Source organism: Pan troglodytes, chromosome 20 (assembly GCF_028858775.2).
Source record: "Pan troglodytes isolate AG18354 chromosome 20, NHGRI_mPanTro3-v2.0_pri, whole genome shotgun sequence".
In the NCBI taxonomy this organism is placed as follows: Eukaryota; Metazoa; Chordata; class Mammalia; order Primates; family Hominidae; genus Pan; species Pan troglodytes.
Window position 1 is genome coordinate 4,790,354 of NC_072418.2, and position 20,894 is coordinate 4,811,247.

A 20,894-nucleotide genomic window follows, 5' to 3' on the forward strand; every position below is an offset into this window, starting at 1 on the left:
AGAAAATGGCTTGAGCCCAGGAGTTTGAGACCAGCCTGGGCAACATAGCAAGACCCAACTCTACAATACTCTACAATTTTTTTTTTTTTTTTTTGGAGACAGAGTCTTTCTGTCCCCCAGGCTGGAGTGCAGTGGCACAATCTTGGCTCACTGCAACCTCCACCTCCTAGGTTCAAGAGATTCTCCTGCCTCAGCCTCCTGAGTAGCTGGGATGACAGGCATGCGCCACCATGCCTGGCTAATTTTTGTATTTTTGTAGAGTTTCATCATGTTGGCCAGGCTGGTCTTGAACTCTGGACCTCAAGTGATCTGCTCACCTCGGTTTCGCAAAGTGCTGGGATTACAGGCGTGAGCCACTGCACCCGGCCCCTACAAAAAATTTTTTTAATTAGTTGGTCGTGGTGGCGTGCATCTGTATCCCCAGCTACTTGGGAGGCCGAGTCAAGGAGATCGCTTGAGCCCAGGAGGTGGAGGCTGCAGTGAGCTATGATTGCACCATTTCACTCCAGCCTGGATGACAGTGCAAGACTCTCTCTCTCTCTCTCTCTCTTTTTTTTTTTTTTGCAGGGGGGACAGGGTCTCACCCTGTCACCCAGATTGGAGTGCAGTGGCTTGATCTCGGCTTACTACAACCTCCACCTCCCAGGGTCAAGTGATTCTCCTGCCTCAGCCTCCCGAGTAGCTGGGATTACAGGCGTGCGCCACTACTGCCCAGCTAATTTTTGCTAGAGATGGGGTTTCACCATGTTGGCCAGGCTGGTCTTGAACTCCTGACCTCAAATGATCCGCCCACCTCGGCCCTGCAAAGTGCTGGGATTACAGGCGTGAGACACCATGCCCAGCTGCAAGACTCTTTCTCAAAACAAACAACAAATAAACCAGCCAGGCAAGAGGGAGCTAAGCTGTGACTGCGTATTTAGAGAACTGATACTGTTTTCCTTCCTCATAAAGGGAGGAATATAAAATATAAAGACAGATGGTAAAGCACAGTGGGAAATAAATAATACTACAGGAGGCGGGGCCAGAGGGAAGAAGGATGATTGAGGTTTGGGTGGGAAATGGGGTCACTTTTTTTTTTTTTTGAGACAGTCTTGCTCTGTGGCCCAGGCTGAAGTGCACGATCTCAGCTCACTGCAACCTCCGCCTCCTGGGTTCTTGTGATTCTCCTGCCTGAGCCTCCTGAGTAGCTGGGACTACAGGCATGTGCCACAACGCCCGGCTAATTTTTGTATTTCTAGTAGAGACGGGGTTTCACCATGTTGGATCAGGCTGGTCTCGAACTCCTGATCTCAGGTGATCTGCCAGCCTCGGCCTTCCAAAGTGCTGGGATTACTGGTATGAGCCACCACTCCCGGCCGGGTCACTTTTCCTATTCTCCACCCTCAGACTGATCTGAAACCGTCCCCCCACCCGCATCAACTACTCACTGACCACCGGCCTTGGCCACTGGCTGACCAAATCCCCCAACTCGCCCCTCACTGGAGGCCCTGCGGGGTCCCGCCCCCAACCCCATCGCGCTGCCCCTCTGAGCACTTCCATCCCCACATACCCCCATACCCAGCCTTTGCCTGTGCTGTTCCATCCGCCAGGAGCGCCGTTTCCTGCCTGCCTGCGCGGGCCTGGGCCTCAGTCTTGCGCTCTGCAAACCGGGGTCTCGAATCTACCCCCGCCCTCCTGTCTCGGCGCTGGGGAGGGGCTTCGGGTGCCCAGAGCCATCCCCGCGGGACCCCCAGGGACTGGACTCCAAGTCCCAGAAAGCCCCGCGCTTCCCGTGGGTGGGGCCCGGGGCTTTCCCCCTCCCAGCGCGCAGTTTGGGAGGCGCTGGGCAATTTTCAAATTTTGGCGCTGAACGGGAGGGGCGGTGACAGCTGAGACCGTGGTCCCCCCGGGGGCACCCACGCCCAGGCTGCTGCTGGCAGCTGCGCCCGGAGCCCGAGGTCTGGGGCATCCCGCAAAGCTGCCCCGTCCATTCCGAGGGGCCTCCCAAGGCACGACACGCGCCAGGGGGCTCCGGGCCCATTTCCATTATGGGAAACTGAGGCACAGGAAGGTTAGGGACCGGTCGGGGAATCCGCACCAGGGCCGTAGCGGAGGCGGGATTCGAACGCGGGACCCGAACGCGGGACCCTCTTTCCCCCGGGAGCTAGAAATTAGTGACCAATTGGCTGGGCGCGGTGGCTCACGCCTGTAATCCCAACTTTGGGAGTCCGAGGCGGGCGGATCACCTGAGGTCAGGAGTTCGAGACCAGACTGACCACCATGGCGAAACCCCGTCTCCACTTAAAAAAAAAAAAAAAAAAAAAATTAGCCGGGCGTGGTGGCAGGCGCCTGTGACCCCAGCTCCTCGGAAGGCTGAGGCAGGAGAATCGCTTGAACCCAGGAGGCGGAGGTTGCAGTGAGCCAAGATCGCGCCATTGCACTCCAGCCCGGGCTACAAAAGCGAACCTTCGTCTGAAAAAAAAAAAAAAAAAAGAAAGAAAAAAAAGAAAAGAAAGTTAGTGACCAACTGCTGTCTGCTTTTGGGGAGAGGGTACGGGGCCGCGGGAGAGAAATCCCGGACCCTGGGACTATGCAGCCCGTGAGGGCCCCAGTCCCGACCCGTCCATTCCACTGACCTCCACCCGGCACCGCCACTCCCACCCGGGGAGTGGATTTTGGCGCCAGATTTTAAAAATCTCAGCCTAACGGCTGTGGCTGGCTCCCAGCCCGGAATGCGAGCCTGGAGCCCGGATTCCGGAACCTGGATCTGGAGGAGCCCGGATTCCGGAGCCTGGATCTGAGGGAGCTCGGATTCCGGAGCCTGGATCTCGGGGAGCCCGGATTCCGGAGCCTGGATCTGAGGGAGCTCAGATTCCGGAGCCTGGATCTCAGGGAGCCCGGATTCGGAGCTTGGGTCTGAGGGAGCTCGGATTCTGAAGCCTGGATCTCCGGGAGCCTGAATTCTGGAGCCTGGATTCTGGGCTGTGGGTCTTGGGAAGCCGGATTCTGGAACATAGATTCCAGAACTTGAAGGCCAAACCTGGTATCTAAGATCAGAATTCAGGACCCTGGAGTTGGAACCTTGTGACCCCAACAGAAATCCGGGAGGCAAGCAGAGCTCTGGGGCCGTGGCTGGCAGCTGCCTGTTAAATGAGTGAATGGAGCAGTGAAATCAACACATATTTGCGTGGCTTCTACTTTGTGGCAGGCACTGGGGGGACAGAGGGGAAGTGAGTACACATTATAAATAAGTGAATTAGGTAGGGCGCAGTGGCTCACACCTGCTATCCCAGCATTTAGAGAGGCCGAGGCAGAAGGATTGCTTGAGGCGAGGAGTTCGAGACCAGCCTGGGCGACATAGTGAAAGCCCATCTCTACAAAATGTACAAAAATTAGCCAGGCGTGGTGACTCATGCCTGCAGTCCCAGCTACTTGGGAGGCTCAGGTGGGAGGATCACTTGAGCCCAGAAGGTAGAGGCTGCAGTGAGCAGAGATTGAGTCGCTGCCCTCCAGCCTGGGTGACAAGAGTAAGACCCTGTCTCAAAAATAAATAAATAGGGCTGGGCTTGGTGGCTCACACTTGTAATCCCAACACTTTGGGAGGCCGAGGTGGGCAGATCACCTGAAGCCAAGAGTATGAGACCAGCCCAGCCAACACAGTGAAACCCTGTCTCTATTAAAAATACAAAAATTAGCCGGGCATGAGGGAGCACGCTTGTAATTCCAGCTACTCAGGAGGCTGAGGCACGAGAATTGCTTGAACTCGGGAGGCGGAGGTTGCAGCGAGCCGAGATTATGCCACTGCACTCCAGCCTGGGTGATGGAGTGAGACTCTGTCTCAAAAATAAATAAATAAATAAATAAGTGAATTGTATGGCATGCTAGAGGATGGTGAGCATGAGGAAGAAAGAAAGTGGGGTAAATGCTGGGGCATGTGTGGAGTAGGGGTAGAGGTGGGCCTCTTAGAAAAGGGCGAGACAGGGTCTCGCTATGTTGCCCAGGCTGGTCTCAAACTCCTTGGCTCAAGTCATCTGCCTGCCTTGGCCTCCCAGAGTGCTGGAATTACTGGCATGAGCCACCGTGCCCAGCTTATATTCACTTTTCTTATCTCACAGTTTCTGTGGGTCAGGAATCCAGATGTGGCTTAACTTTGGCATCCTCTGTCTCAGGGCTCTGAGAGGTGGCAACCAAGGTGTCTCTGGGGCAGAGTCCACTTCTAGACTCATTCACACGTGGTCAGAAGGATTCTGTTCCTTGCGGACTGTTAGACCAAGAGCCTCAAATCCTGGCCCACTGCTGTCCAGGGCCTGCCTCCGTTCATCAGGAGGAGCTGGGGGTGAATTAGTCAGGGTTCTCCAGAGAAACAGAACCAGCAGGAGGGGAGAGAGAATAAGAGATTTTTGTTTGTTTGTTTGAGACAGAGTTTTGCTCTTGTTGCCCAGGCTGGAGTGCAATGACGCAATCTCGGCTCACCACAATCTCCTCTGCCTCCCAGGTTCAAGTGATTCTCCTGCCTCAGCCTCCCCAGTAGCTGGGATTACAGGCATGCGCCACCACACCTGGCTAATTTTGTATTTCTAGTAGAGATGGGGTTTCTCCATGTTGATTAGGCTGGTCTTGAACTCCCGACTTCAGGTGATCCGCCTGCCTTGGCCTCCCAAAGTGCTGGGATTACAGGCGTGAGCCACCACACTCGGCCAAGAGATTTATTATAAGGTATTGATGCACGGGGGCTGACAAGTCACAACATCTGAAGTCTGCAAGCTGGAGACCCAAGAGAGCCGATGTTCCTTTTTATTTTTATTTTTTTTGAGATGGAGCTTCGCTCTGTTGCCCTGGCTGGAGAGCAGTGGCATGATCTCGGCTCACTGCAACCTCTGCCTCCTGGGCTCAAATGATCCTCCCCCCTTAGCCTCCCGAGTAGCTGGGATTACAGGCATGCGCCATCACGCCCGGCTAATTTTTGTATTTTTAGTAGAGACAGGGTTTCACCATGTTGGAAAGGCCGGTCTCAAACTCCTGACCTCAAGTCTCCTGCCTCCCAAAATGCTGGGATTACAGGCGTGAGCCACCATGCCCGGCTGAGAGCTGATCTCTCTGTTCGAGTCTGAAGACAGGAAAAAGCTGATGTTCCAGTCTGAAGGCCTTCAGGTGGGAGGAATTCTCTGCTCCCCAGGGGAATGGCAGCCTCTGTATTCCATCCGGGCCTTCAGTGAATTCTGCAAGGCCCACCCGTGCTAGGGAGGGTAGTGGGTTTGAGTGACTCAGTGAGTCTACTGATGCAAAGGGTCAAAGGCTCATCTCATCTAATAACCCCCTCACCGACATGCACAGAGTAATGTTTGACCAAATATGCAGGCACCCACAGCCCAGCCATGATGGCATATAAAATTAACCACCGGGCCGGGCGCGGTGGCTCATGCCTGTAATCCCAGCACTTTGGGAGGCTGAGGCTGGTGGATCACTTGAGGTCAGGAGTTCAAGACCAGCCTGGCCAACATGGCAAAACCCCGTCTCTACTAAAAATACATAAATTAGCCAGGCGTGGTGGTAGGTGCCTGTAGTCCCAGCTACTGGGGAGGTTGAGGCATAAGAATCACTTCAACCCATGAGGTGGAGGTTGCAGTGAGCCAAGATTGCACCACTGCACTCCATCCCAGGTGACAGACTGAGACTGAGATTCTGTCACCAAAAAAAAAAAAAAAAAAAAAATTAAGCATCATAGAGCCGGGTGCAGTAGCTGCTCATCCTGTGATCCCAGCCCTTTGGGAGGCCAAGGAGGAAGGATCGCTTGAGGCCAGGAGTTCAAGACCAGCCTGGGCAACAGAGCAGGGCCCCATATCTACAAAAAATAAAATTAGCTGAAAGCGCCTTTGCAAAAGTTCTATCAGTGAGAAAAAAAAAATTTTTTTTTTGAGGCGGAGTCTCGCTCTGTCGCCCAGGCTGGAGTGCAGTGACACAATCTCGGCTCACTGCAACCTCCGCCTCCCGGGTTCAAGCGATTCTGCTGCCTCAGCCTCCCAAATAGCTGGGACTACAGGCACGCGCCACCATGCCCAGCTAAGTTTTGTATTTTTAGTAGAGATGGGGTTTCACCATGTTGGCCAAGATGGTCTCGATCTCATGACCTCGTGATCCGCCCGCCTTGGCCTCCCAAAGTGCTGGAATTACAGGCGTGAGCCACCACGTCCGGCCGAGAAAATTATAACAGTAGGCTAAACTAACCAACCCCCATCTTGCCTTAATTATTCCTGGGCTATTGGGCCCAGCTAACTTGGGAAGACATTTAGGCTACAGTTTAAGTGATAGTAGACCTTGCACAAAACCCAACAGCTTTTGTCAAGCTAACCTGAGGCCTTCAGGTTGAGGGGAGGAGGGGAGCCTGACATCCGTTAAGGTGCAAACGTTATTCTGGAGGTTATAAGATATGCAGCTTCCAGGCCAGGCGCGGTGGCTCACGCCTGTAATCCCAGCACTTTGGGAGGTCAAGGTGGGTGGATCACTTGAGGCCAGGAGTTCAAGACCAGCCTGGCCAACATGGTGCAATCCCATCTGTACTAAAAATACAAAAATTAACCAGGCTTGGTAGCCCATGCCTGTAGTCCCAAATACTTGGGAGGCTGAGGAAGGAGAATCGCTTGAACCTGGGAGGCAGAGGTTGCAGTGAGCCGAGATCTCACCACTGCACTCCAGCCTGGGCGACAAAGCGAAACTCAGCATGAAAAAAAACAAAAAAAAAAAAAAAACAAAAAAAAGAGATGTGGTTCCCCCAATTACTCCTGCAAATAACACCATTATTGTAGTTTGGCCTTTTGAGATGACTTTCCACGTGTTTTGCATGTCTGACACCCGTGGCTCCACCTGGACTGACAACCCTGCTCCTGAGGTTCCACCCAGAAGCGATCTGGCCGGCAGGAGGACCCCTGCAACCTGCTGTGAGTCCATCTCTGCCCCCAACCAACCAGCAGCAAGCACCTGTTTACCTGGCCCACTCTCACCCCTTCCCACAAAACTGCCCTTGAAAAACCCCTAACTTAGGCTGGGCGCGGAAGCTCACGCCTGGAATCGCAGCACTTTGGGAGGCTGAGGTGAACAGATCACCTGAGGTTAGGAGTTCGAGACCAGCCTGGCCAACATGGTGAAACTCCATCTCTACCAAAAAAAAAAAAAAAATTAGCTGGATGTGGTGGCGTGCACCTGTAATCCCAGGTATTCAGAAGGCTGAGGCGGGAGAACCTCCTGAACCCAGGAGGCGGAGGTTGCGAATTGCTTGAACCCAGGAGGCAGAGGTTGCAGTGAGCTGAGGTGGCGCCACTGCACCCCAGCCTTGGTGACAGAGCGAGACTCGTCGCAATAAAGAAAAACCTCTAACCTATGAGGTTTGAACAAGTTGATTTATGAATTCCATCTCCCATGTGGCGTGGCCAGCCTCATGTCTATTAAACTCTTTCTCTACTACAATGCTGTGGTCTCTTTCTCTTTCGTTGTTTCCTTTCTTTTCTTTCCTTTTTTTTTTGAGACAGAGTCTCGCCCTGTCGCCCAGGCTGGAGTGCAGTGGCTCAATCTCAGCTCACTGCAATCTCCGCCTCCCGGGTTCAAGCGATTCTCCTGCCTCAGCCTCCCGAGTAGCTGGGATTACAGGCGCCCGCCACCACCATGCTCGGCTAATTTTGTATTTTTAGTAGAGACGGGGTTTCTCCATGTTGGCCAGGCTGGTCTCGAACTCCCGACCTCAGGTGATCTGCCCACCTCGGCCTCCCAAAGTGCTGGGATTACAGGTGTGAACCACCGCGTCCAGCCTCTATTTTTTTTTTTTTAAGTAAAATACTTTGTTAGACTGGGGGTCTCCCTATGTTGCCCAGGCTGGTCTCAAACTCCTGGACTCAAGGAATCCTCCCACTTTGGCCTCCCAAAGTGCTGGGATTACAGGCGTGAGCCCCTGCACCCAGTCACATGGTCTTTCTTTATGCAGTGGGCAGGAAGAACCCCTGCATAGCGGGGTGTGGTGGCCCGTGCCTGCAATCCCAGCTATTTGGGAGGCTGAGATGGGAAGATTCCTTAAGTCAGGAGTTCAAGGCTGCAGCGAGCTGCGACGTCACTGCATTCAAGCCTGGGCAATAGAGCGAAGCCCATCTCTAAGAAAAAAAAAAAAAAAATTAACCACCCTGGGGGATCACTGGAGCCAGGCCCGAAGCCGCCCACCATGCTAGCATTGTCCGCAATGCCTGCTGCCGGGGGTTCCAGCTGTTCCGATGTCTGTAAGCAAGTGTGTAAGTTGTAAAATACTCAGTGCAAGGCGAATGATTCCTGTCCATTGTGTAGCAAGAAATTTTGCCTCGACCAGAGAGAGATCTGGCTTTTGTTTCAGCCACTGGGAGGTGACTCTTAGGCCCCAGGAATGTCCTGCCTGATGGATATACCGTTCTGGTTTTTTTTGTTTTGTTTTGTTTTTGTTTTTTTTTGAGACAGAGTCAGAGTCTCACTCTGTCTCCCAGGCTGGAGTGCAGTGGTGCAATCTCAGCTCACTGCAATCTCCGTCTCCTGGGTTCAAGCGATTCCCGTGCCTCAGCCTCCCGGAGTAGCTGGGATTACAGGCGCCTTCCGCCACACCCAGCTAATTTTTGCATTTTTAGGAGAGAGGGGGTTTCACCATGTGGGCCAGGCTGGTCTCGAACTCCTGACCTCAAGTGATCCATTCGCCTTGGCCTCCCAAAGTGTTGGGATTATAGGTGTGAGTCACCACGCCCGGCATTCAAGAGGCTTTCGAGGTCACTACGGTAGGGGAGGTGTACGGAGCACTTTCTATGCCAAGCCCATTCTAGGTCCTTGTTTTGGGTAAACATTTCCACAACCCGACTTTTCCCATGAAAAGAGGGAGTTTCAGGGAGGCTAAGCCACCAACCCAAGGACACACAGCTGATGACGGCTGCAGGTGGGATTTGAACCAGTCAAACGTGACCTCAGACAGAGCCTCTCCTTCTCCCTCTCTCTGCGAGGCACAGTCCCAGACCTGCCAGCCTCTTGCTGCGCACAGTTTCCCTGCCCCTCCCCTGCCACCGTCCTCAGAATTTCCCAAATGTGCCTCAGCCTTCGCCGTAGCCTCCGCTGCCACCTGGCGTGGTGATCCCACCTCCTCCCACCCCAGGCCTGTCTTACAAATGTCTGCAAGTTCAAATGATGACTCAGCTCCATCCCGAAACCTCTCCCTGGGGACAGGAGTCATGTCTTGCTCGTCTTGTTCATCTTTGCAGAAAAACATGATGTCAGAGCCCAGCCGCTGCCAATCACTTCCTGGCTACATCCGGAGTGACACGCAGACCCCTCCCCGCAGCCCCCAAAGCCCGTCTCTGTGAGCTCATCTTCCCGGCTCTCCCTCTTGCTCACTCTGTTCCACCCCCAGGGCCTCCTTGGGATTCCTCAAATGCAACAGGTGAGCTCCTGCGTCAGGGCCTTTTCAAATACTGTGCCTGCTGCCTGGGACCTCTGCCCCCAGAGCCCCTTGAACCTGACTTTTTACCGTTTTTTTTTTTTTTTTTGAGACAGAGTCCTGCTCTGTTATCCAGGTGGGGTGCAGCGGCATGATCTCGGCTCACTGCAATCTCTACCTCCCAGGCTCAAGTGAGTCTCCTGACTCGGCCTCCTGAGTAGCTGGGATTACAGGCATCCGCCACCACGCCTGGCCAACTTTTTGTATTTTTAGTAGAGACGGGGTTTCGCCATGTTGTCCGGGCTAGTCTTGAACTCCTGACCTCAAGTGATCTGCCCTCCTTGGCCTCCCAAAGTGCTGGGATCACAGGCATGAGCCACTGCACCCAGCCCGCCCCCACTTTTTTTTTCTTTTTGAGACAGGGCCTTGTTTTGTCGCCCAGGCTGGAGTGCAGTGGTGCGATCATAGCTCACTGCAGCCTCAAACTCCTGGGCTCAAGTGATCCTCCTGCTTTAGCCTCCCGAGTAGCTGGGACTACAGGTGTGCCCATCAGACCTGGCTAATTTTTAAAAAATTATTTGTGGCTGCGTGTGGTAGCTCACACCTGTAATCCCAGCACTTTGGGAACTCGAGGCAGGTGGATCATGAGGTCAGGAGTACGAGACCAGCCTGGCCAAGATGTGAAACCACATCTCTACTAAAAATTAGCCGGGCGCAGTGTAATCCCAGCTACTTGGGAGGCTGAGGCAGAAGAATCACTTGAACCCGGGAGGCAGAGGTTGCAGTGAGCTGAGATTGTGCCGCTGCACTCCAGCCTGGGAGACAGAGAGAGACTTCGTCTCAAAAAAAAAAAAAAAAAAAAAAAAAAAAAAAAAAAAAAAGGCCAGGCACGGTGGCTAACACCTGTAATCCCAGCATTTTGGGAGGCCGAGGTGGGCGGATCACGAGGTCAGGAGATCGAGACCATCCTGGCTAACACGGTGAAACCCCATCTCTACTAAAAATACAAACAATTAGCCGGGCGAGGTGGTGGGCGCCTGTAGTCCCAGCTACTCTGGAGGCTGAGGCAGGAGAATGGCGTGAACCCGGGAGGCGGAGCTTGCAGTAGCCGAGATCACACCACTGCCCTCCAGCCTGGGTGACAGAGCGAGACTCCGTCTCAAAAAAAAAATTATTTGTAGAGATGGGAGTCTTGCCAGGTTGCCCAGGCTGGTCTCGAACTCCTGAGCTCAAGCGATCCTCCCCACTTGGCCCCCCAAGGTGCTGAGATTACAGGTGTGAGGCTACCCTTAGAGACAGAGGCTGCAGTAAGTCATGATCACACCACTGCACTCCAGCCTGGGCAATACAGGGAGACCTTGTCCCAAAAAAGAAAAAGAGAAAGAAACTAATCTCATTAGAAGACTCCACTCTCATGAGCTCATCTAACCCTAATCACTTCAAAGCCCCCCCCCACACCATGCTCAGCCTGCAGTACGTTTTTTTATTTTTTATTTTTATTTACTTATTTTTTTGAGATGGAGTCTCACTCTGTCGCCCAGGCTGGAGTGCAGTGGTGTGATCTCGGTTCACTGCAAGCTCCACCTCCTGGGTTCACACCATTCTCCTGCCTCAGCCTCCTGAGTAGCTGGCACTACAGGTGCCCGCCACCACGCCCGGCTAATTTTTTGTATTTTTAGTAGAGACAGGGTTTCACTGTGTTAGCCAGGATGGTCTCGATCTCCTGACCTCGGGATCTGCCCACCTCAGCCTCCCAAAGTGCTGGGATTACAGGCGTGAGCCACCGCACCCGGCCACATTTTTTTTTTTAACTCTGAATGAATGCAAAAACCTCTAGGCTGGATAAATTTTTAAAAATTTATTTTGTTTAAAGCCAAATGCGGTGACTCACACCTGTAATTCCAACACTTTGGGAGGCCGAGGCAGGCAGATCATTTGAGGTCAGGAGTTCGAGACCAGCCTGGCCGACATGGCAAAACCCTGTCTCTACTAAAAATACAAAAAATTAGGTAGGTGTGGTGGAGGGCGCCTGTAGTCCTAGCTACTTGAGAAGCTGAGGCAGGAGAGTCGCTTGAACCCAGGTGGTGGAGGTTGCAGTGAGCTGAGATTGCACCACTGCACTCCAGCCTGGGTGACAGAGCGAGATTCTGTCTAAAAAAAAAAAAAAAAAAAAGATTATGACAGGATTACTCATACTGATTATTCCTCTCACCTCAGGCTCCAAGATGGCCTCGGCGACACTGTTATTGATCTCATCTTTTACTTTATTTTATTTTTAGACACAGGGTCTCCCTCTGTTGCCCAGGCTGGAGTGCAGCGACACAATCATAGCTCACTGCAGCCTCAAACTCCCAGGCTCAAGTGATCCTCCCACCTCAGCCTCTCACGTAGCTGGGACTACAGGTGCGCACCACCACGGTCGGCTAATTTTTAAAATTTTTGTAGAGATGGGGTCTCCCTATGTTGCCCAGGCTGGTCTCAAACTCCTGGGCTCAAGCAATCCTCCTGCCTCGGCCTCCAAAAGTGCTGGGATTACAGAGGTGAGCTCTGGCGCCCAGCCCAAAGATAACAGCACACATTTCCTGAGTGCTTACCTGATTCTGGGAATTTCCTCCTTCAATGCCTGTGATGAAGCCTTTGTGTGACTGTTCCCATCTTACAGAGAAAGAAACTGAGGCTGGAGCTCATTTTCTTTTTTTTTTTTTTTTTTGAGAAAGAGTCTCACTCTTGTTGTCCAGGCTGGAGTGCAGTGGCACGATCTCGGCTCATTGCAACCTCCACCTCCCGAGTTCAAGCGATTCTCCTGCCTCAGCCTCCTGAGTAGCTGGGACTACAGGCATGCGCCACCATGCCTGGCTAATTTTTATATTTTTAGTAGAGATGGAGTTTCACCATGTTGGCCAGGCTGGTCTTGAACTCCTGACCTCGGGTGATCCACCCGCCTCGGCCTCCCAACATGCTGGGATTACAGGCATGAGCCACCACGCCTGGCCCGGCTGGAGCTCATTTTCTGAGCTCAAAGGCACAGAGCTCAGTCTCTTGAAGATATTCCAAGATACTCCAGATATTCTAAGATGCCTGGAGCCAGGGCTGGAAAAAGGAGGCACAGGTGGGCTTGGGGTCTAGAAAGAGAAGCCTGGAGGGTGGAGGACCATGGGGGTCCAGGCAGTCAGTCTGGAAGAAAACAAGGCCAAGTCAGTGTTGACAGAGGAGTAGGGTTTTCCTGCTGAAGACCAGAGGAAGACAGCTTCCCAGGCGGAGGAAACAGTTGACAAAGGCTGGGCCTCTCGCAGAGGAGGTTGTTATGGCTGGCACAGGGGACACACGGAAGAAGGACTTGGACACATATTCTCTGAGGCCCTGCTTTGCTCGCCTTATTTTATTTATTTTATTTGCTTTATTTTTGACACAGTGTCTCACTCTGTCTCCCAGGCTGGAATGCAGTGGTGCAATCTCGGCTCACTGCAACCTCCACCTCCCGGGTTCAAGCGATTCTCCTGCCTCAGCCTCCTGAGTAGCTGGGATTATAGGCATGTGCCACCATGCCCAGGTAATTTTTGTATTTTTTGTAGAGACGGGGTTTCACCATGTTGGCCAGGTTGGTTTTGAACTCCTGACCCCAGATGATCCACCTGCCTCAGCCTCCCAAAGTGCTGGGATTACAGGCATGAGCCACCGTACCCAGCCCTTATTTTATTTATTTATTTGAGACGGGGTCTCACTCTGTTGCCTAGGCTGGAATGCAATTGTGCAATCCCGGCTCACTGCAGCCAGGAACCCCTGGGCTCAAGTGATCCTCCTGTCTCAGCCTCCGGAGTAGCTGGGTGCACACAACACACCCCATTCTTTCTTTCTTTCTTTTTTTTTTTTTAAAGACAGAGTCTCACTCTGTCACTCAGGCTGGAGTGCAGTGGCACGATCTCGGCTCACTGCAATCTCGGCTTACTGCAACCTCTGCCTCCCAAGTTCAAGCAATTCTCCTGCCTCAGCCCCCAGAGTAGCTGGGATTACAGGCATGTGCCACCACGCCCGACTGATTTTGTATTTTTAGTGGAGATGGGGTTTCTCCATGTTGGTCAGGTTGGTCTTGAATTCCCGGCCTCAGGTGATCCTCCTGCCTCAGACTCCCAAAGTGCTGGGATTACAGGAGTGAGCTACCGTGCCCGGCCTTTTTGTTTGTTTGTTTGTTTGTTTTGGGGAGGATGGAGTCTCTCTCTGTCACCATGCCATTTGCAGTGGCATGATCTCGGCTCACTGCAACCTCCACCTCCTGGGTTCAAGTGATACTCCTGCCTCAGCCTCCTGAGTAGCTGGGATTACAGGCGCGCGCCACCACGCCCAGCTAATTTTTGTGTTTTTAGTAGAGACAGGGTTTCACCATGTTGGTCAGGATGGTCTCGAACTGATCTCACGATCTGCCCGCCTCAGCCTCCTAATGTGCTGGGATTACCCAGCCTGCAATACTTTTTAAAAATCAAAATCAATGCCCAAGTATCCATGAGGAACAACATATCAAAATTGTAAATAAAGACAGAATCTGACTTTGCACTTATCCCACCCACCTCCCTGATCTTCCTTATCTTCAGCTCATGTTGGCCATGTTGGTCAGGTTGGTCTCGAACTCCTGACCTCAGTTGATCCGCCCGCCTCGGACTCCCAAAGTGCTGGGATTACAGGCGTAAGCCACCGCGCCCGGCCGATTTAACTTTTAAATTGAAATTATAAAATATAAATATGTATGTTGCATGCGTAAAACATTGCATAAAGTTACATAAAACGTTGCAACCGCCACGGTCCCCTTATCCCCCGCCTCCAGCCCAGTGCCCCGCCCGTCCGTCCCTCTCTTCCGGCGCTGAGGGCGCAGAAACTCGGCGCGGCCACCAGATGGCGCCACCGCGCCTCGCAGCCCCGGGACATTTCGTGCCCCAGCGGTGGGCGGCGCGGAGGAGGTGGGATGCGTCAGCCGGACCCGCGGGCCGGGGAGCCGGGCAACTGGGGAAAGTGAGCCGCCGGGCGGAGGCCAGACCCCAGGCTGGCGGGGGAGGGGACTCAGATGTGAGTCACCCGGGAGCCCCCAGTCGACCGTGGGAGACGTTGTCATGCGGGGCCTGCCAGCCTCGCTCCTGAACAGCCTTCCCGGGGCGGCGGAGTCCTGCAGGCGGATGTGCCTGGCGCACACGCGTGGCTCCAACACGAACTAGCCTATGGCCTCACCAAGCCTCAGTTTCCCCTTTTGCATAATGCACATAAGCATCCCCCCTGCTTCCCAGGTCTTGGATTAAATCATCCATGAATCCGGAGGGGTTGGGGGTACCAGGTCCGCACCACGCACTCAATGCAGGTCAGCGCCCACCCCGGAGTGAGAAATAAAAGTGGCCGTCATCCTTGCACGTGGGCCCTGGGTGGCGGCGTGCAGCCGGAGCCTGCACCATTCCCCTCAACAATGGCTTTCTCCCGGGCCTGGAGGCCTCCGCACGGGCAAAGGCTGGAACGCCAGGCAGCCGGGGGGGGGGGGGGGGCGGGGCCGCGCCACCTGCACCTCCCACGCGCACCCCACCCTGAAACTCGCCGGGTCGGCGAGGGGGCGCCCGCTTTCTTCTCCAGAGCGCCCCGGGCTTTGCAACCTCCCACTTTCGGGGCCCTCGAGGAGGCCTACCGCGACCACCAGGTGACAGCTGATGTGTATTGGGCTCTTACTGTCAGCCGTATTTTATGCCATGCTCTGCAAACCAGCGAGGCCGGCGCTGCAGACCCATTACTCAGACGGGAACAGAGAGGCCGGGAGAAGCGAAATCACCCAGGGGCTGGGGTCGTCGCAGCCAGGAGAGACTCCGGCCCTCACCACCACCTGGGCGAGATCACGCTGCAAACGGGGCCCCTTCCCGGTGCAGCCCCTCCACCCCCAGCAGAACTTGGGAAAGGCGCGGTCCGGGACTCTCCGCGGATCGGGAGGGGATTCCAGGCCCCCCCGAAAGTCCGGGCCGCCTCGCGCGCTGGAAATCCCGCGCGCGCCCCGAACCGCGGCTCGGCTGCCGGGAAATCAGGAGAAAAAAACTTCTGCTTTTTTTTTCTTTTCTGGCATTCGCGGTCACCTACCCGGCCCCCGCGCGCCCTCCTCCCGGTTCTCGCCCCCACGTGGGGCGCCCCCGCACGCCGCTCCTCCCCCTCCCCTCCGTCGGCCAACTGCAGAGCTGGCTGCACTCGCCCTTGTCTTTCCACCAATAGGAGGGGCGAATGACTCCACTGAGGCCACGCCCCAGTGTTCAAGTCTATAAAAGTCGGTGCCGGCGGCTCCCGGCTCAGATCGCCGAAGCGTCGGACTACTGTTGGTTTCTGCAACTTCCTGGATTATCCTCGCCAAGGACTTTGCAATATATTTTTCCGCCTTTTCTGGAAGGATTTCGCTGCTTCCCGAAGGTCTTGGACGAGCGCTCTAGCTCTGTGGGAAGGTTTTGGGCTCTCTGGCTCGGATTTTGCAATTTCTCCCTGGGGACTGCCGTGGAGCCGCATCCACTGTGGATTATAATTGCAACATGACGCTGGAAGAGCTCGTGGCGTGCGACAACGCGGCGCAGAAGTAAGTAGCCGGGGCTGCCGCCGCCTGAGGTCGGCCGGGACGGGATGGGTCGGGTTGGGCCGGGCCGGGAGCGGAACGTAGCACCCGGTGGTCCGCCCGTCACTGATCCCTCTCTCCTGGTCTCAGGATGCAGACGGTGACCGCCGCGGTGGAGGAGCTTTTGGTGGCCGCTCAGCGCCAGGATCGCCTCACAGTGGGGGTGTACGAGTCGGCCAAGTTGATGAATGTGTGAGTCAGACCCCCTTCCCTGGCTGGGCGCGGGTGGGACGGGACCTCCCCTCCGCTCTGGACGCTTTCCGCACGCTTGTCTTGCATGGAGCTGGGACTTCCCCAAGTGCCCCCCGCTGTGGATGCAGAGCTTCTCTGCCGTTTTGTGGATCGGGGGCTGCCGTATCCTGATGTATCGTCTGCAAACGCTCCTCCCGCCGTGGGCCTGTCTCCCCCCACCCCATACTTTGAACCGTGTGCCCTCCCCTCCCCCCACCGTCACCAGCTTGCAGAGGCAATCCCCTGCACCCTTGCAGTTTCTCTTTTGCTCTTGCACGCTCCTTTTTTGCAAACTCCCCCTGCACGGTGGCCCCTCCCCTGTCCCCGGCTGACCCATCCCTACCCTTTGGCCCCCTCAGGGACCCAGACAGCGTGGTCCTCTGCCTCTTGGCCATTGACGAGGAGGAGGAGGATGACATCGCCCTGCAAATCCACTTCACGCTCATCCAGTCCTTCTGCTGTGACAACGACATCAACATCGTGCGGGTGTCGGGCATGCAGCGCCTGGCGCAGCTCCTGGGAGAGCCGGCCGAGACCCAGGGCACCACCGAGGCCCGAGACCTGCATTGTCTCCTGGTCACGGTGAGTCGGGCCTCTGCCCTGCCCCGCCACGCCCGGGCACCTGGGCCGGTGTTTGTCAACAAAGTCGGGCTGACTGGTCCTGCACAGCTCAGCGCTCAGCCACGTTTGGCATGTCCCGTGGGCAGCCGGGCTGGGGCCTCCTCACCCAGGGAGCTATTTTGAGCCTGACTGTTTTCCCCACACAGGGGCCCCGGGAGAGGGAGGCTCCACTAAACCCCCTTCTTTTTCCTCCTACAGAACCCTCACACGGACGCCTGGAAGAGCCACGGCTTGGTGGAGGTAGCCAGCTACTGCGAAGAAAGCCGGGGCAACAACCAGTGGGTCCCCTACATCTCCCTTCAGGAACGCTGAGGCCCTTCCCAGCAGCAGAATCTGTTGAGTTGCTGCCAAAAACAAAAAATACAATAAATATTTGAACCCCCCTCCCCCCCAGCACAACCCCCCCAAAACAACCCAACCCACGAGACCATCGGGGGCAGAGTCGTTGGAGACTGAAGAGGAGGAGGAGGAGGAGGAGAAGGGGAGTGAGCGGCCGCCCCCAGGGCGGAGATCCAGGAGCTGGCGGCCGCCGATCCGATGGAGAAGGGGGGACCCAGGCCAGCAGGAGACAGGACCCCCGAAGCTCAGGCCTTGGGATGGAGCAGAAACCGGAGTGGCGGGGCACGCTGCCGCCTTCCCCATCACGGAGGGTCCAGACTGTCCACTCGGGGGTGGAGTGAGACTGACTGCAACCCCCACCCTCCTTGAGACTGGAGCTGGCGTCTGCAGACGAGAGACTTAGTTGAACTTGGTTGGTCCTTGTCTGCACCCTCGACAAGACCACACTTTGGGACTTGGGAGCTGGGGCTGAACTTGCTCTGTACCCATGAACTCCCAGTTTGCGAATTATAGAGACAATCTATTTTGTTACTTGCACTTGTTATTCGAACCACTGAGAGCGAGATGGGAAGCATAGATATCTATATTTTTATTTCTACTATGAGGGCCTTGTAATAAATTTCTAAAGCCTCTGGTTGCTTGTATGTTTTCGGCTTCTGAGAACCACTAGGACCCCTGCCCCCTCCCCGGGGACACGCTTCACCCCCCACAACCCCCGCCACCTCACCAGGAAGTGTTACTTAAGCCCCTGTTAGCAGCTCCAGGCTCCCGTGCAGAAACAGTACCCCTTCTCTCCGCAGCAGGCGCCGCCACCGACTCCAACAAATCTATGCCTCTTTTTTTTTTTTTTTTTCTTCTCCTCCTACCCTGTAGCAATTAAGAGACCGGTTTATTACGAAACCTGGCCGCCGTGCCACCACTGTTACTGGCTGTGCAGGAGCCAACCCCAAGCTCTGGGCACATATGGAGGCATTTCGGCGGGAGGGGGTGCTGGCTGCAGCCCCTGACCGCCTAGGCGGCCACCGCAGCCCAAGGTCCGGAGCGGTCAAGGGGGCACCTGGGACCACACAGCGAGGTGAGCTCAGGGCTTGCAAGGAAGAGCGCTTGTGGAGGATTCCCCAGGGAGTGCCCCCCCACCCACCACAGCCTTCTCCATCCCAGGATAGGCCTCTCTTTTGCACTAAAGAAAAAAACTTTTTTTTTTATTTCCGCAAACTAAAATCAACAAGCAGAAAAATACCCCAGGAAGTCGGCCTCCGGGCCAGCGGGGCTTGGCGCAGTGCTGCGTTTTGCCTGTAAACCGAAACTGCGAGCCCTGGCCAGCCACCTCCTACTTCTCCCAAAGTTGCAGGCGCGGTGGTGACTCCCCCTGCCCCGGGCTGGAAGCGTGGCCCAGCCCTTCCGTGCCCGGCCTCAGTCTTCCCGCCCCGGGTCTGCAGAGTGGGCCCGCCCTGGCCAGGCGCCGGGACGACCTCGGTTCCCCTCTGCCCTGCAGCCCCCAAGCCTGGGAACTAGGGGGGAGTGGGGAGGGGGTGGGGTGGTCCTGCCCGCAGGCCGCGACCTTTCCACGGAGCCTCACGTGGGCGCATGAGGAAAACCCCAGCGGCTCCCTAGGAGTCACGGGGATCGGGGGAGCCCCGACGGGGGAGGGAGAGAGAGAAGGAGGGGGAAGTCCCAGAGGGAGAAGCGGGGAGGGGAGAGGATCCCGCCTGGGGCTAGGAGGAGGGGAGAACTGAAGTGGGGATAGGGGAGCCCAAGAAGGGGAAGGGAAATCCCCCACAGCCCTGAACCAACAGGGAAACCCCGGGAGGGGGGTAGACAGGTAGGAGTCCCGAAGGGGTTGGGGGAGGGGAGAATGGAGGCGAAGAGGCGGGAGCCCCAGGGGGTAGGGGGTGATGGAGTGGGGATCCCTGAGATGAAGCCCAAGAGGGGAGGGCACCTAGGAAGAGTGACAGAGGGCGAGGGGCTCTTGAGGGATTGGGGTGCGGGAGAACATGGGGGGCCAAAACCCAAGGGGCTCCAGGTGGGGAAGGACCAGGTGGGGCAAGGCTCTGCCTAGCGGCGGCCTGGAAAAGCTCTGGCTTTTCTTTTTCTTTCTTTTGAGACAGTCTCACTCCATCGCCCAGGCTGGAGTGCAGTGGCACGATCTCGCCTCCCTGCAGCCTCCACCTCCTGGGTTCAAGCGATTCTCCTGAGCAGCTGGGACCACAAGCACCCGCTACCACACCCACTAGTTTTTGTATTTTTAGTAGAGATGGGGTTTCACCATGTTGGCCAGACTGGTCTCAAACTCCTGACCTCACGCCCGACTTGGCCTGCAAAATGCTGAGATTACAGGTCTGAGCCACCGCTCCCAGTCTCTGGCTCTTCGTTGGTCAAGCTCGTAGGGTAGGGAGGCGAGGCCAGCTCGGAGGGCTATGCCCCCGGGGATGGGATGGTCTGTCTCCATCCGGATTGTTCCATTCTTGCTCCTCGGTCTCCAGAACTGTACAGCAGGATCTCAGGCTCCTGAACCCCAAGTGGAGACAGGGCATGGAGGGGCCCCAGTGGTGGGACCCTCAGCCAGGACCTTCACCTGTCTGTGCCTCAGTTTCTCCCTCTGAAAAATGGGGGATAATGCTACCTAGCTCATAGATTGTTGAGGAGGTTAAATGATATATAGATTCCTGGGCCGGCCCTGTGGCTCACTCTCTGTAATCCCAAGACTTCGGGAGGCTTGGGGGAGGTGGGGAGGAATCCCTGAACCCAGGAGTTCGAGACCAGCATGGGCAAACATAGAGAGATCCAGATCTCTACAAAAAAAATTAAAAATTAGCTGGGCATGGTGGTGTGGGCCTGTGGTCCCAGCTACTTGGGAGCCTGAGGTGGGAGGAGCACTTGAGCCCTGAAGATTGAGGCTGCAGTGAGCTGTGATGGCACCACCACACTCCAGCCTGGGTGACAGAGTGAGACCCTGTCTCAAAACAAACAAACAAACAAACAACAAACAGACCCTGAAATATAGATTCTTTGACCGGCTTCCTTCAATGTACTTCCAGAATCATGTTTGTTTTTTTTTTTTCCAATTTTTAAAAGATCATTCATTTAAAAATTTTAGATTTAGCTGGGCGTGGTGGCTTACGCCTGTTATGGTTTGAATTGTCTTCCCCACAAAAGATGTGGAAGGCTGGGCGCAGTGGCTCACGCCTGTAATCCCAGGACTTTGGGAGGCCGAGGTGGGCGGATCATGTGAGGTCAAGAGTTCGAGACCAGCCTGGCCAAGAGGGTGAAACCCTGTCTCTACTAAAAATACGAAAGTTAGCTGGGTGTGGTGGCGTGCACCTGTAGTCCCAGCTACTCAGGAGGCTGAGGCAGGAGAATTGCTTGAACCCAGCAGAGATACTGCCACTGCACTCTGTCTCAAAAAAAAAAAAAAAAAGAAAAAGAAAAAAAATTAAAAAAGAAAAACAACAAAAAAGAAGCAGGGTCATGCTCTGTTGCCCAGGCTGGAGTGCAGTGGCATGACTGTGGCTCACTGCAGCCTCAACCTCCTGGGCTCAAGCAATCCTCCAGCCTCAGCCTCCTCAGTAGCTGGGACTAAAGGTGCACACCACCATGCCTAGCTATTTGTTACTTTTTTTTGTAGAAATGGGGTCTCACTGGCTGGGCGCGGTGGCTCACACAGGTAATCCCAGCACTTTGGGA

The 20,894-nt window shown here is 55.1% G+C and overlaps 1 protein-coding gene across 1 annotated transcript; it reads left to right on the forward strand.

Moving 5' to 3' along the window:
* Window positions 1–13,283: 13,283 nt before the first annotated feature.
* GADD45B (growth arrest and DNA damage inducible beta) lies at window positions 13,284–17,842 on the forward strand. Its single transcript, XM_001151983.6, has 4 exons — window positions 13,284–15,983; window positions 16,110–16,211; window positions 16,610–16,832; window positions 17,070–17,842. The coding sequence occupies exons 1-4, from the start codon at window positions 15,940–15,942 to the stop codon at window positions 17,181–17,183; spliced, it is 483 nt and encodes a 160-aa protein (XP_001151983.1). The 5' UTR covers window positions 13,284–15,939; the 3' UTR covers window positions 17,184–17,842.
* The last annotated feature ends 3,052 nt before the right edge of the window (window positions 17,843–20,894 follow it).